This window comes from Silurus meridionalis, chromosome 15 (assembly GCF_014805685.1).
Source record: "Silurus meridionalis isolate SWU-2019-XX chromosome 15, ASM1480568v1, whole genome shotgun sequence".
NCBI classification, from domain to species: Eukaryota; Metazoa; Chordata; class Actinopteri; order Siluriformes; family Siluridae; genus Silurus; species Silurus meridionalis.
Window position 1 is genome coordinate 13282219 of NC_060898.1, and position 14875 is coordinate 13297093.

General features: G+C 35.0%; 1 protein-coding gene across 1 annotated transcript in view; it reads left to right on the top strand.

The window, feature by feature from the left end:
* The first annotated feature begins 403 nt into the window (after nucleotides 1-403).
* The window catches only part of si:dkey-1d7.3 (transmembrane protein 132D), a 43108-nt gene continuing 28636 nt past the window's right edge, over nucleotides 404-14875 (top strand). The window contains exons 1-2 of the mRNA XM_046867150.1: nucleotides 404-543; nucleotides 5267-6125. Coding sequence (XP_046723106.1) covers nucleotides 468-543; nucleotides 5267-6125 — 935 coding nt within the window. The 5' untranslated portion in view covers nucleotides 404-467. The remainder of the gene's footprint in view (nucleotides 544-5266; nucleotides 6126-14875) is intronic.

Below are 14875 nucleotides of genomic sequence, written 5' to 3' on the forward strand. Positions count from 1 at the left end.
TAATTTTTTATGATTATTATTTGCATATTTTCCTGTTTTATAAAATGCAGTTTATGCAATTTTAAATTAATTTCTGATTTGTGAAATATAAAAGTTTTTTACATTATTTGAACATTAAAATATCCAAAATATTTATCATAAATTATACCCATGATCAATTAAAAATGTTAAATAGTAGCATCTTTCACTACTAATATTACCTATTTATTATTATTATTATTTTATTATTATTTACCTATCATTAATAATATTAATATTATTATTGTCGTTGTCATTGCACTGCAGTATGATTCTCTTCTATTTTCTCACAATCATGTGACTCCACAGAGGCGTTTAACCTAAAGGGATAATCCTGAAATGGGACTAGAGTCCTGACTGTTGGATCGTATTTGCACAATGACCTTGTTGGGTTTAAGGATCCAGGCAGCTTCATTCAATACATTGATGAGCGTTTGTAGTTTGTAGTGATGTTAAGCACAGATTTTTTACTTATGACAATGCTGCAAATTGCCATAGCAATGTGTCTTGCTACAATAATAAAAGGTAAGAATTTTCTTTACAAATTTCTATTCAATTGATTGTACTTTCTTGCATATTTTATATAATTTATAATACCAGCATGTTTTTTTTAAATTAGAATATCTAATACTGCTTGCTGAAAGCCATGACAACAACAATGAAACCAACAACAATAATAATTAAAAATTATTATTATTATTATTGTGATGATGATGATGATGATAAACAGGTTTTTATATATATATATATATATATATATATATATATATATATATATATATATATATATATATATATATATATATATATATGTCTTTTATGAACCTGTATATATAAAGATATTAATAAAAGTCACAGGTTTACTTACACATTAATTATTTGCTGAAGCTTTCCTAACCTACTTGAAAGCAGCTTCATATTCACTGGGGAATTTGTTATGATGGGGATTGAATCAGCTGGACCTTCATACTCTGTGGAAATTGTGAAAGTGGAAATAAACTGGTGTTTGGCTTTTTTTTAACCTTTCTATTATGGAGAAGTCCAACCCAATCAAAATCTCTTTGATAATAACTAAAAGTAACGTGAAACTTGTTTCTGGAATGTAAATGTTGAATCCTTCTCAAGAATGTTAATAAATGTTACAGAAACCTTTCCAAATACATAAACAACTAAATTATTTGTTAAAATACTTGTGCATGAATAATATAATATAAAAATAATACTAACATAAAAATAATAACATAAAAAATATATTTCAAAATATTATATAAAGATGTTCTAAAAGCATGTTTATAAATATTCCTTTAGAACCTAAAATTTAATGTCAAACCTCCATACAGATACAGTACAATATCAGACAAAAGTTTGGAAATACCTTGTCCTCCACTGTTTTTTCTTTATTTTTATTATCTTCTACATTGTATGTTAATACTGACATCCCAACTAGAAAAGAACATGTATTGTATTATGTGATAAAAAAGTTTTAAATAAAAAATATTCTGTTTTATATTTTCGATTTTCCAAAGTAGCTACATTTTAGCTAGGCAAACTCTTCTCTTATCAGATTCACGGCTGAGTCACCTGGAATGTTTTTCAATGCACAGCTGTGCATTGTCAAGTGTTAATGTGTGACATTTCTTGCCTTCTTAATGTGCTTTAGACTATCAGTTGTCTTGTACAGAGTCAATAACCTGGTTAGTGCTATTACAACTAGTGTACAAATCCATATTATGGCAAAAAAACAGTCAATAAAGTAAAGAGAAAAGACAGTCCATCATAACTTAAAGAAATGAAGGTCGGTCAATTTGAAAAATCTCAAGAACTTAGACTGTGTCCCCAAGAGCAGTTTTCAAAACCATCAAAGACTATGATGAAGGACAGTCCCCAAAAAGGAAGTCCAAGATCTACCTTTGCTGCAAAGGATAAGTTTATTAGAATGGCCAGCCTTAGAAACTACAAACATCATTGCTTTTCAGAGTTCAAGTGGAAGACATTTCAACATATACTATTCAGAGGAGATTGCATGAGTCAGGTCTTTGTGGGCGAATTGTTGCAAAGAAAACTATACTTCAGAAGAACAACAAGCAATTATGAAAGAAGAGATTTTTGGATTTTTGGATTTTTTGGTTCTGCTGTATGTTTGATAGTGTACATTACTGTACACTATCTACTGTACATTAGTTCCTGAATATGTAGTTCCCAATGTGAAGCATGGAGGAGGAGATGTGATAGTGTGGGAATGTACTGCTGGTGACGCTGTTGGTGATGTAATCAAAATTAAGGGCACACTTAATCAGCATGCCTACCATATTACTTGGCAGCCGCATGCCATCTCATCTGGTTTGCACATTTGCTTTCCAACAGGGCATTGACCCCAAACACACCTCTAGGCTATGTAAGAGCTATTTGTTCAAGAAAAAGAGTGATGGAGTGCTGCATCAGATGGCCTGGCCTAAACAATCAACCACAATAAATCCATATGAGATGATTTGGGATGAGTTAGACCTGAGAGTGAAGGAAAAGCAGCCAACAAGCACTCAATAACTCAAAACCATTTCAGGTGACAACCTCATGAGGCTGAGAATGCCAAGAATGTGCAAATTTGTCATCAAAACAAAAGGTGGCTACTTTTGAAGAATCCAAAATATAAAACATATTCTGGGATATCTAACACGGTTTTGTTTACTACATAGTTCCATACAGTACATGTTATTTCATAGATTTGGCGTTTTAAGTATTAATGTACAATGTAGAAAATAACACCTAAATAAACACTAAAGGAGAAAGTGTGTCCATATTTTTGACTGGTTAATTATATATAAATCATTTTTACAAGCACCTAGAAAAACAAATAGTTATAAAATGGTCTCTAACATCCTCCTAATCCAGCATTCTAATAACACAAAATGAGCTAATTCATAATATACAGCTATAAATATACGCTAAAAAAAACATCCTTAATAAGTAGATAGTAAAATACTACAATCTGAAGATGTCAGATAAAAACAAAATTAAACTGTAGCATTCTCTAATGGCTCCATCTCTTCCCTCCTAATTTTTTGTGTTTTTATTGAACATGGCTCTCTCTTTCAAAGTAAAAGTAATACAATGCTTTATACATTCAGTATTTTATAGTTGGATGTTATACTGTAGGTAAAAATGTAAAAATAAAAATGCAATTCTGACTCATGGCATAATAACTTTGCATAAACATAAGATTAGCTATTGATCATGGTGATAATTAGATGCAGTTGGCGCTCGGCTGTTGGCCTAATATACTAGGGCAACCTTGTACGCACTAGTTAGTGCACTTCTCCCCTGCAGCTGTAGCCATTAACCTACTTTGAGTCCACATGGGATTTCCAGCCTTAGCTTAGAGACGGGATTTATTTGTTAACCTCATAGCATTAAAATCAATATGAAGCCAGTAGGAAGGTTCATCAAACGGATTAGCAGTGTGTCATTGAGGTGCACAGCTGTGTTGGTTTAGAGATAACCTGAATAATAGAGTAGAAATTCAAGTTGTCTGTCCAACACTGATAAAAACTTGATGGTGTTTTTCTGTCCAAAGCGACATCATGGTTCTTTGACATAAACCTAAATTCAATATGTATGCAAGATAAAATCAGGTTAACAGGGAGCCTGTGACATATTGCGAAAAACGTATTAAAATGTTTTCTTTGTACATCACTGCACAGTTTATAATCTACATCTGTAGTTGATGCTGATAAGCAATTTGTGGTGCTAGAGTGTTGAAGTTATAACTATATGACACAAAACCAATTTGTACTATATTGGATGGTTTGAGTAATACAAAGGGACATCTTTTTTAAAAAAAGGAAACAAAACAAAACTAAACAAAAAACCCCATTATAACTTCAAAGAAGTGTAAAGTGTCAAGATGAACTTTCACTGTTTCTGGCTAAGTGTGTATTTAAGGAGGGATTTGGCATGTTGCTTGTCTTGAGGCAGTGAACACCTGAGGAGAGCGTTTATAACTGCTTTTCCTGCTGCTCTCTGAGGGGGCTGCATAGGAAGAAATCCTCTTTCACAGTTCCAGAGTGAGACTCCGGGGAGAGTCTGGTGCTTGTGTTATAAGGGAATGCATTTTTTTTTTACCCTGTGATAAAATTAACTACAGGATGTCCCAAAAGTCTCAGTACATAAGGGTAACTTAAGACTTTTTTTATTAAGCTAAATGCAACTGTATTTACCAAAACAACCTCCACATGATTGCCATTTCTTTGTAAACCCACTGTTATGGGACCAAATGGCTGGCAAATCCTGCATTCAGAGAACTAAACTTGCAACACTAGAAATAAAAAAATAGAAAACAATGTAGATGCTCTGCAGAATAGACAAGAAGCAGTCGGATTGAGCAGAAAGGGAAGGACAGAAAAAGCCCTTCATAATAATTATTTTTATGAATTATCTATTTAGCAGCTAATGTAAAATGAAAGAGGTTGCTGTTGATAGTCAGTGGTTAGTATTGAAAGTAAGAAACTATTAGCTGGCTTTTATTATTTAGCCATGAGAGAAAATTGGCCTATACTTACAGGCACAGGCAGACAGCAGAGCTAAGGAAGTTTTAATATCAAGGTGTTTATCATGTATTAAATATTTGGCACAAATTGATTTAGTATTGTTTGTAATTTTAGATAGAAAGAGCTGAGTTGACATGGATAAAAAATAGTTCTTATAAAAGAAATGCACACAAGAGGACAAAGGTATGACTAACATTTGTTTAACTGTTGATGAGATACTAAAAGAATAAAAAGGTTAAGCATTCTAAACCTATGCAGAACTGTGTGTCCTGAGGTGGTTTTCTGGTCGCAAATTTTGTGGTTATTTGAGTTATTGAGTTTAAATTAGGTTAGGTTAGGTTAGATTCTACTTTATGGCCACAGTCAGCGTTCAAGTTAAAATACTATTAAATGCAGTCAGTATCCAGCCAGTAGAGCAAATAGCAAATATGTTACATAAAATATATAGCCTTTCTTTCAGCTGAGACCAGTCTGGACTTCCTTCACTGTCGTTTTCAAGGTGTTGTGACCTACAGAACTGAGTTACTTGGTGTTTAATAATTTGATCTTTAATACCATTGTTATAGCTTTGTAAGTACTTTTATATTTTTTGAATGTTAAAAATGTACCTGTACAGCAGCCTTTACCAATATAATATAAGCATCCTACCCTTTATAATATAAAGAAATATTTATTAACTAAACCTAATTTCTGATTTCCTGTAGGAACAAAAGGGGAGGAGCTATCAAAAGACCTTAGAAACTCTTCACCAGAACTGACCTACCAGATCACCAATGCAGATCATTTCTTTCTGAAAGATACTAGTCAGGCCTTGATGGGGAACTCCACAAAACAGTTACAGACACAATCCTTCATCATCACCAAGCTCATGGGGAAGCCTGCTATCAACATCAGCTTTGGGCCCATATCTGTAGAACAGCCTATCCCTCTAGATTTGATTAACACTGGTACCAGGGTCAGAGTTTTCACACTGACTCGTCAGGTGCGTTCCGCATCTCCCATTATACATCTGTTGTTTTATGCAACAACCAAGATAGAAGACATAATGGATTTTTCAGGTCATGTCAGTTCAAAGCAGACTGACAAAGGATACATATGTGTCACAGCATATGCCTTCTGGAAATTGCAAGAGATTAGAGGTACTTGCTCCATTTCTGAAAATGGGGGTTTCTGTTTGGCCCAGTTAAGGCCTGAGCAAGCATGGTTTACTCCAAGGAGTGGCAGATCCAGCAGGGAGCACAGAGCTTCTTCACGAGGGACCGTTGTGGAGCTTTACTATCAGACCAGACGCAATCCTACCAACCAGTGTATCCCTCAAGACAGCAAAAAATGGCATAATCCAATTAATGAAGAAATCAGTAAACAGCAATCTGGATCTATCCTGATGAAAATTGGCTATGTAAATCTCTTACGGTCTCCTCCAGGAAACCCTATGTTCATGCGCCTGCGTCTGGGTGGTGCTGTGATAATCCAGACTTCTTCTAAACCTCTGAAGACCACTGACACAGCCACCTTCTATGTTTTTTTGTCCAGCATCTCTCTGCTAGAGCATTTTATTCTCAGGTGAGCACTTCTTGCTACAGGACTGCTGTTGCTTGATACTGTTGACTGTTAAGGGACTGTTTTCATCCAGCTGTGACACTAAGGTATGTCATTTTCATTGCTATTCTGAGAATGGACCACCCGTTATGATCTGGTTTGAGCTCTTAGTGTGGTGGTTACTTTCCATGTTCTGGGTAGGGTGAGGACAAGACACTTAACATAGTAACTGAGGTAAAAAAAAAAAAAAAAGATTTGTAAAGAGGATATACCTGATACCTGATTTGGCAATGTAGAACAGAATCAAGGTGATATTTAATTTCTTTCATTTAAAGTTTGTCAAATTTATATGCTGTCCTGTAATCTAAAATCCGTTATTATTACTATTATAAATATTGTGATGGAACAAGAGTACAACTTATCTGGACAGGGGCAGTTTTTATTGCAGTTATTGTACCAGTCTGTGGTGGAAAAGCTTAGTCTTTACTGATCAGTTAACATCCTTATTCTTTTCTGTGGCCCTAAAGAATAGACCAGTGGACCAAAATTTGATTTCTCTGCAGGGTTGCTGGCATTAGTCTGTGTAATAGAGTTATTGTTGCACTTAATTGAGAGAAGCCAGTTAACATAATTATAAGGGGGAACATTTTGGAGCTCACAAATCTTATATGATATATGTCCCACTGCACAGAGACCCATGACCTGCTGTAGTTCAAGTCTCACATTTGAACTCTTAGGAGAATTTTCTCAACCTGTTACTATGGAAACGCTTACTAGCAGAATGCCACCACTGTTTGCCATAGTGACAACAGTTATGTCCTTATATTTTGGCTTTTGTTTTAGGGTCTTGTTTCAGTCCTGTCATTAATTTGGTCCTTGTAGTGTACACCTGTTCTGTTATAGCACATAAATTGCTTTAATTTCTTCTTATTCATCTTATTCATTGTTACTGTGCATTTCTTTGCCTTGTTTTTTTTATTTTGATTATCTACAGTACCAACTTGCTGGTTTTGACCCTCACCTTATTTACTTTATGGATAATCCCTATACAACTCTGCCTGCCTGTGTTCTCACCTTTCCAAAATGTCACTAATTATAACTCATAGATTGTCCTTAATAACATTTGATGATCATCCACACTCTTATCCACCTAAATTACTGATGTTATATAATAATAAATTAATATAAATAAAAAAATAGACAGTTTGGTTGTTTGGTATTTCTAAAGGTATGACTAGCTGCTTTTTTTAAACGATTTGGTCAGACCTGAATAGGTTTGTTAATAGTAGGTGTAATAGGGATAGTTACACCGAAAAAGTCTTTTTTTTTTGTTTCGTTGTTTAAATCCAAAGGTGCAGTTTTCTTAGTTAATATCAGGAAATAAAAGCAAACACTCTAACGTTTTCTGAATACAGATATCCTGTGCTTTTGAAAAGTTTTTAGATTCTCTTCACTTTTAAACATTTTGTTATGTTGCAGCCTGATACAATCATTCAAATAGATTTTATTTTCGCTTTAATCTACACTTGGTACACATAATGACAAAATCAAAGAATTCTAGAAATGTCTGTAAATTATTTTTATAAGGACTGTATGTAGAGTATATGTTTCAATACATGTCCCAATTTTGCCTCCCAACACCAATTCTACTTTATAATTAAGAGCATTTTGTTTCTATCTTAAACACAAATCTTGACACATTAATTCTCAGCTCAATTAATTTTTATAACTAGAAATTTTAAAAGTCACTGTTCCATAAGCAGGAAAATAATGGAGAAAATTATTTGGTAGCACTTTATTTCATAACGTTCCATTAATTTGTGTGTGGGGGAATTCTCCCCATAAATAATGCATCAACTTAATGGAGCAAGGAAACAAATAGCCAATAATTGCTCGACTCCTTTGGGCAGAGATGAACTCATTAGAGAAGGTGCTGTGTTGTGCAAAAGCACACAGCACAATCTGTTCTCAGAACCCCAGCACACTCGCACAGATGAGTGCAAACCATTCTGTTGCCACGAATTAAAACAAATAAAACCAGTTGTTGTTTTATGAGGCTCCTACTAGTCTATTTAACAAAAAGAAGTTGTAATTAATTTTCTATTTCTATCTCGTGACCCATAATATCCCTTATTCCTGAAATGGAGTCATTCATGCAAACCATATTTGGTGACTAATGCCAGGGAGCTGTAAGGCTATATTGAATAAACTATATACATTCTGTAATCAAATTTTTAATTACACCTTATGGTTGTTGAATTCTTAAGTCTGATTGGTCAGAAGGTGTTTATTTCTCTATAAAAGTAGCTCTGACATAATAGGTATAAATACATTGCCATATTTATAGTAATGACTTACATGGGGTTGTGGCAGGCATGCTAAATAAATGGGTGACAGTTTTTAATTGTAGTTGTTTATATGTTTAGTTTTTTTGGTGAACAATCTATCTCAAATATGTTTAGTGGGCTTGAGGCTTAAATTTACATTTACAACTGAGTAGTGGAAGCTTGGTGGTGCTGGGATATGGTCCACTGAGCTTTTACCTCCCCAAATATGATTGCATGTATAACAGGAGTCTTCATGATGTGTATGATTGTCACACTAAAGCTTTCATGCTTTGTACATTTACATTAATAATAATAATAGCATTTGGCAAACCCCCTTATTCAGAGTGTCTCATTCAAACAACTGAGCAGCTATGGAGATATAGAGATGAACGAGCCACCTGGGCAGTTTGGTGTGGCTGGGATTTAAACTCATGGCCTCATAATTTTAACTTGATTCTAATGTCCAATGCCTTCACCCCTAAGCTACCACCTCCCCTGAGGTCAGGGCCAACCGTATATTGTACTTATGGAACACACTTTTTGCACTAGGCAATTGTGATGAAAAAACAAGTTTGCAGTAGGATTCCAGTAAAGGGAGATCTTAATGCTAAAGCATAGACAAGACATCATTGGCAATTTTGTAACAAAACAAAAATGACATAATTATAGATTTCATGATCCAGTGTCCACATACATCTCTTCTCTTGACTTTTAGACCTGCACTAATGATTAATCAAAATAGTAAATCAATAGAAAACGTTACTTAAACCTTCTGGTTGATGCTTTTAAAGACAATGTAGAAGTGTGGACTAATCTACCTAAAAGTTTGCTTTTAAAAAGCTCTTTAAAAAATCACCGTTGTTTGGTGCCTTTAGTAGAATAAAGTTATGCAGCGGATTATTTAGCAGAAAAAAATCTGAGAAAGACTGAGTCTTTATCCTTAAAATCTTCTTTCCTTTATAAATGGATATCACTGTTCAGAGTGGGGTAAAGCATGAGTGCAACCCAGTTTCTCGATAAGATTGATTTGATCCTCAGATAACTCTTTGGTCCACTTCACTCGTCTCTCCAAGATTGAGTCCGGACCTCAGGGGTTAAGATGGATAATCTGTGGGCTGATTGAAAATTAGTGGAAGTCTTTACACTTGGCAAACTTTATTATTTTTTTAGTTAGGACTAGGGCATTATTATGTAAGTAGTTGTTTAAAAGTAGACCTTTTAAAATTTACTAAAAATGCACCAAAACATAGTGATTAGTTTAGTTTTATTTTTAAAGTTGTCTATCATTTTGGAGGGGATCGTGAGTGATACTTATTTCATGGACATTTACTAAAATTAAAGACAGCTATTAACACATTAAAAGTACAACATATATGACAAATAAAAAACTGTAATTGTTTGGCAGAGCGCATAAGATGACAAGTTAAACACTTGACGTGTTGTTATACGAAAATAATATTCTATTACTTACATGTACTCTGCATCCCTTCCACCTTTCAAACCACTAGCCACAGACAACTGTGTCATTATTGTTCTCACAATCTACTGAAAATAAAGCAATGTCTTTCTTGGTTGTAGCATTCGGGAGCCTCAATGCACTACGACAATCCTGTCATAAGTCATTGCAGAGTTTAAATTTTTATTATTAGCTTGATAATGTCAAGGTTATATTAATGCAGCATTAAAGAGAAATAAGAAAATAATGGTGATACTCATTTAAAGTATTATTAAACTAAACCCACACAAAGCTCAAGTTGAGGTGGTGACTGAATTCTCAATAAGAATAAATTTGTAGATTAAAGGCAGCTCAATAATTAGGCCTTAATAGAAAAATTGATTTCTTTAGTTTTTTCCTGAAAGAAAGAATGTCATGGTGTCTTTTGTTTAATATACAGTTATAGTATTAGTTAAAAGTATTAAAATAACCCAAAACATTGCTACAGTAAAAATGCAATTGATAATCTAAATAAATCCTCTTGTAAAAGTTTAAGAACATTTTAAGATTTTCCACTTAAGTTAAAGTAGAAAAGTAAAAATTTCTAAAAATGTACAGTTTATAAATACATAAGAGAGATGAGCAAATGAAAAAGATATATTTCTCAGTTTTAAACCACATATTGATTTTAAATGCTGATTAAAAAGTAATTCTGGTTTTGCCCACAATATCTAAAGCTTTAAATCTTTTTTTACATTTCTTTTCAGATTTTCATTATACTAAATGTAAGCCCTTAATGTAAATCCACATATACTACATTATAATACTTAATCAAAATGAATGCCTTAATCATTTTTTTTTCCCAGTCAGTTCTGTCTTCCAAATTGCGCTTCCATATTAGTTTCAGTAGTCGTTCATTTGTACTTGGAATTTCTTCCATCATGATTCTTATTTTTCATTCAGCTAAACCTTCCCTCTACTACTCATCCAGGGCCTGTTTTTTGGGCTGAAAATAGGCCACATACAGACGCACTCCCTCGCTTTTTCTCCCTCTCCTTCTCTTTGTCTCCACTCCTCCGTGCTTCCTTTGCTCTATTCCTGTCTCTCTGAATCTCACCGTCTCACAGACAGAGTAACTCATCAGCAAGGCTAAAAAAAATCCACTCTACAAGAGAATGTGTGCGTGTACAGACTGCAGAGTGAACACGTGCTGAGTTTATGTGCTGGTGCCAAGACGTGAACATTGGGATGATGTTGTAATTATAAGCTCTTTTACTTCTGTTGAAGAGAAACAGTCAATAAGTCAGGATCCTCTGACAGCACTTTGAAGTACATAATCAGAATTTCGAATCACACTGGCAAATCTTTGTAACCTTGTCAGTCAGGATTCTGATTGGATGAAAGGTGTTTGCTTAATCCTAATTCTAAATGAATTTACTGACTATAAACGACTGCAACCATAGTAACTTACAGTCACAGTTGCATACAGAATGTGACAGCTATTGCATTTTCCAAGTATGTTATTTAGTAAATTGTATGTTATTTCATTTATATGGCGGATATGGTAATTTTGATAAATGGTGTGAGGCACAAGATACATTTGATGAACTGAAAATAAAGGTAAGAAATAAATATTATCAAATTGTGTAATTATCAGTTACAACTTTAACTTGTCAATGCTTGAAGATTTCCATGGTATAAGCAGAATAAACCACAGCTACGTGTGCATTCTGCTGAGCATAAATTTGCTTGTAAGTCAGGGTGTAATGCCAGTCCATCTTTTAAAGGGGTGACTCAGTTTTCCATCTCTTGTGTATTTTAGACTGATACGTGGTGATTATAGGATTAGGCTCTATAGCACAAAAAGAGGTATTAAAGGTATTTTAGTAATTGATGCCTAATCTGGACATGCTAAACAAGGGTATAACATTACACTGAGGAGGGGATACTGTAACCTAGTGGTTAAAGCATTGGACTTTGGATCGGAAGGCCACACCATCCCAGCCAAATCAAGCTACCACTGGGCCCTTGAGCAAGGCCCTTAACTCCCATAGCTGCTCAGTTTTATGAGCGAGATAAATGTAAGTTGCACTGAATAGGGCAATTGCCAAATACTGTACACTATTGGTAAAATAGAATAGATATTTGGTGGTGTATACTATCTTATCAGTAGCTAAAATTACAGACTGAGTTCTGGGCTTAATATTTCATGGTGTACTTGTACATTTGAACTTTTATGATCTTTGTCTCTCTCTCTTGTTTATTTGTTCCTGTAGCTGCAATTGGAGGTGTCTATGTCCCATGATCATTAATATCCACATAAAGAAATCCTCCTACAAAACATAAAGAAACCAAAAATGGATTCTGGGCATATTTACATTTTTTACTCTGCCAGTGGCTGCATCTTTTACAAAATGACTATTTACATTCCAACATAGTAGTTAGGATAGGACTTGTGTTCAGCTACATCCACTCATAATTAAGCAACAAAACCATCATTATGAGATTGATATAAAAAAGTTTCCTCGGTTGTTTTTTTTTTTATTTAATACAAATTAAATAAAAAGAAAGAATGAAAATAAATTGATTTAAACATTTACACCAACAAAAAACAGATATGCTTTGATTGACTTGGTTGCTATGCAAGTTGTTATTTGATGAGCCTGTAAAGTAGCAGAGAGTCTGTAAGTTTTATTAGCAGTTAATATAGTTATAATGCTTGGTAAAATGTTTTCATTGAATTTATATTATTTGAGCATCACATTTATTGGATTGTTTTGTGCATGCCTGCAATTGTATGTCAATATCCTACATTTCCTTATTTATTCATTGTTAAGTTTTATATTGTTTACTATACAGTTATTTAATGATAATTATTTATTATTTATAAATCATTAATTTACAATGATTTAAAAAGGAACTTGCCTAACACGATTTATTGTGTTTTCAAGCTGTTATGGGACATTGAGCTCCGATCATAAAACTAGATTGAAATATGTTCTAGCTGTGCTGGTGTTTCTGATCAAGTCATGTTATGTGGCCAGGGATCCTGTCACCAGAATGTTTTTTTACAAATCAAATTACAAGATCAGATCTGCTTGTATTTTTATAGAAATGCAAAAAAAAAAAAGATATAATATATGCATATCTATATAAAGACATTTATTATTTACTGGTAGAATCTCCAATAAAGGTTTCTTGTAGCAGCTGATCACACATGCACAACAGTAAGAAACAGTTTTTTTTAAACCATTCCTCTCCAAAAAAACCTTTTGTTATTAATCAATAGTCCTTGAAGGTCCTGCCTAAATAGCCTATTTGGGTCTTTCCACATCATGCCAATTAGCTTAAAGCCTGGACATTCTAAAACTTACATTTTCTACTTTTTCTTTATTTTCATATGCTGTTGAGTTGCTTGTATGCCAACAAGCCAACATGCCAACAAGCTTCATGTGATGGACTGGCAATATTATATTCTCCTGTACATCTTAAAATCAAACTTAGATATCAAGTTTCAAGATAAAAATACTGATTTATGGCATCAATGTATAATAATATTATACTTGTTTAAGGAGAGACTTTTGTATTGGTACAGGCACATAAAATTACCTTATTCTACACTTCTTCTTCTTCTTCTGTCGGCTTCTCCCATTAGGGGTCGCCACAGCGGCTCATCCAAATCAAATAAAATCAAATATTTATTTGTCACATACACATACATACAGGGTACGACATGCAGTGAAATGATTATTACGACAGGTCCGGCATGAGGGAATAGGATGGGGAGAAAAATAATACAAAGAAAAAGAAGACTGATAAATAAAGTATAAGAAACTATATAAAATAAAATATAAGAATATATAAAGATATAAAGACATATATATATAAGAGTTTAACGTGTCGTGGTGCGAAAGGTGAGCTATGTACAGAGAAAAAGTGTGATGATGGAGAGAGTGGGACAGTTTTTAGATCCTGGGTGTCTCCTGGTTTAAACTCTGAATGGCCTGCGCAACAGAGAAAAGAGTCCATTATTGGGATGGCTGAGGTCCTTCATAATCTTCCTGGCTCTGGTCCGGCACTGCGTGCTGTAGATGTCCTGCAGGTTAGGGAGCTCGGTGTGGATGGTACGTTCAGCTGAATGTACCCCCCTCTGGAGGGCTCGCTTGTCCTGCATGGTGCTGTTCCCAAACCAGGAAGTGATGCTACCCGTGAGAACGCTCTCAATGGTGCAGGTGTAGAAATCTTTAGCACCTGAGAGGGTAGATTAAAATCCCTTAAGCGTCTCAGATGGTACAGACGCTGCCGGGATTTCTTCACCAGGGTGTTGGTGTAACAGGACCAAGACAGGTCCTGTGTGTGTGAACACCAAGGTACCGGAAACTGTCCACTCTCTTCACTGGGGTCCCGCTGATGTTAAGCGATTGGTATGACTGCTCCTGCTTCGTGCTGAAGTCCACGATCAACTCCTTAGTCTTGCTCTTGACTCAGGAGAAGGTTGTTCTCCTGGCACCATCTCTCCAGGTTTTTAACCTCCTGTAGGTAGGCCGTCTCATCGTTGTTGGAGATCAGGCCCACCACAACAGTGTCATCAGCAAACTTGATAATGGTGGTGGAGTTGGAAGTGGCCACACAGTCATACGTGTACAGTGAGTACAGCAGGGGGCTCAGAACAAAAACCCTGCGGAGCTCCAGTGCTGAGGGTGAGGGTGGATGAAGTGTGTTTTCCCACCCGAATGGCTTGTAGTCTGTCTGTCAGGAAGCTGGAGATCCATTGACACATCGGCATGCTGAGTCCCAGGACCTCCAACTTAGAGGTGAGTGTGGAGGGAATTATGGTGTTAAATGCTGAACTGTAGTCCACAAACAGCATCTTTGTATAATTCCTATTTCTGTGGTCCAGGTGGCTCATCGTAGTGTGAAGGAGATGAGCAATGGCGTTCTCAGTAAAACGGTTCTGACGGGACGCGAACTGTAGTGGGTCCAGTGTGTCCGGTAGTGAGGCAGTGATGAAG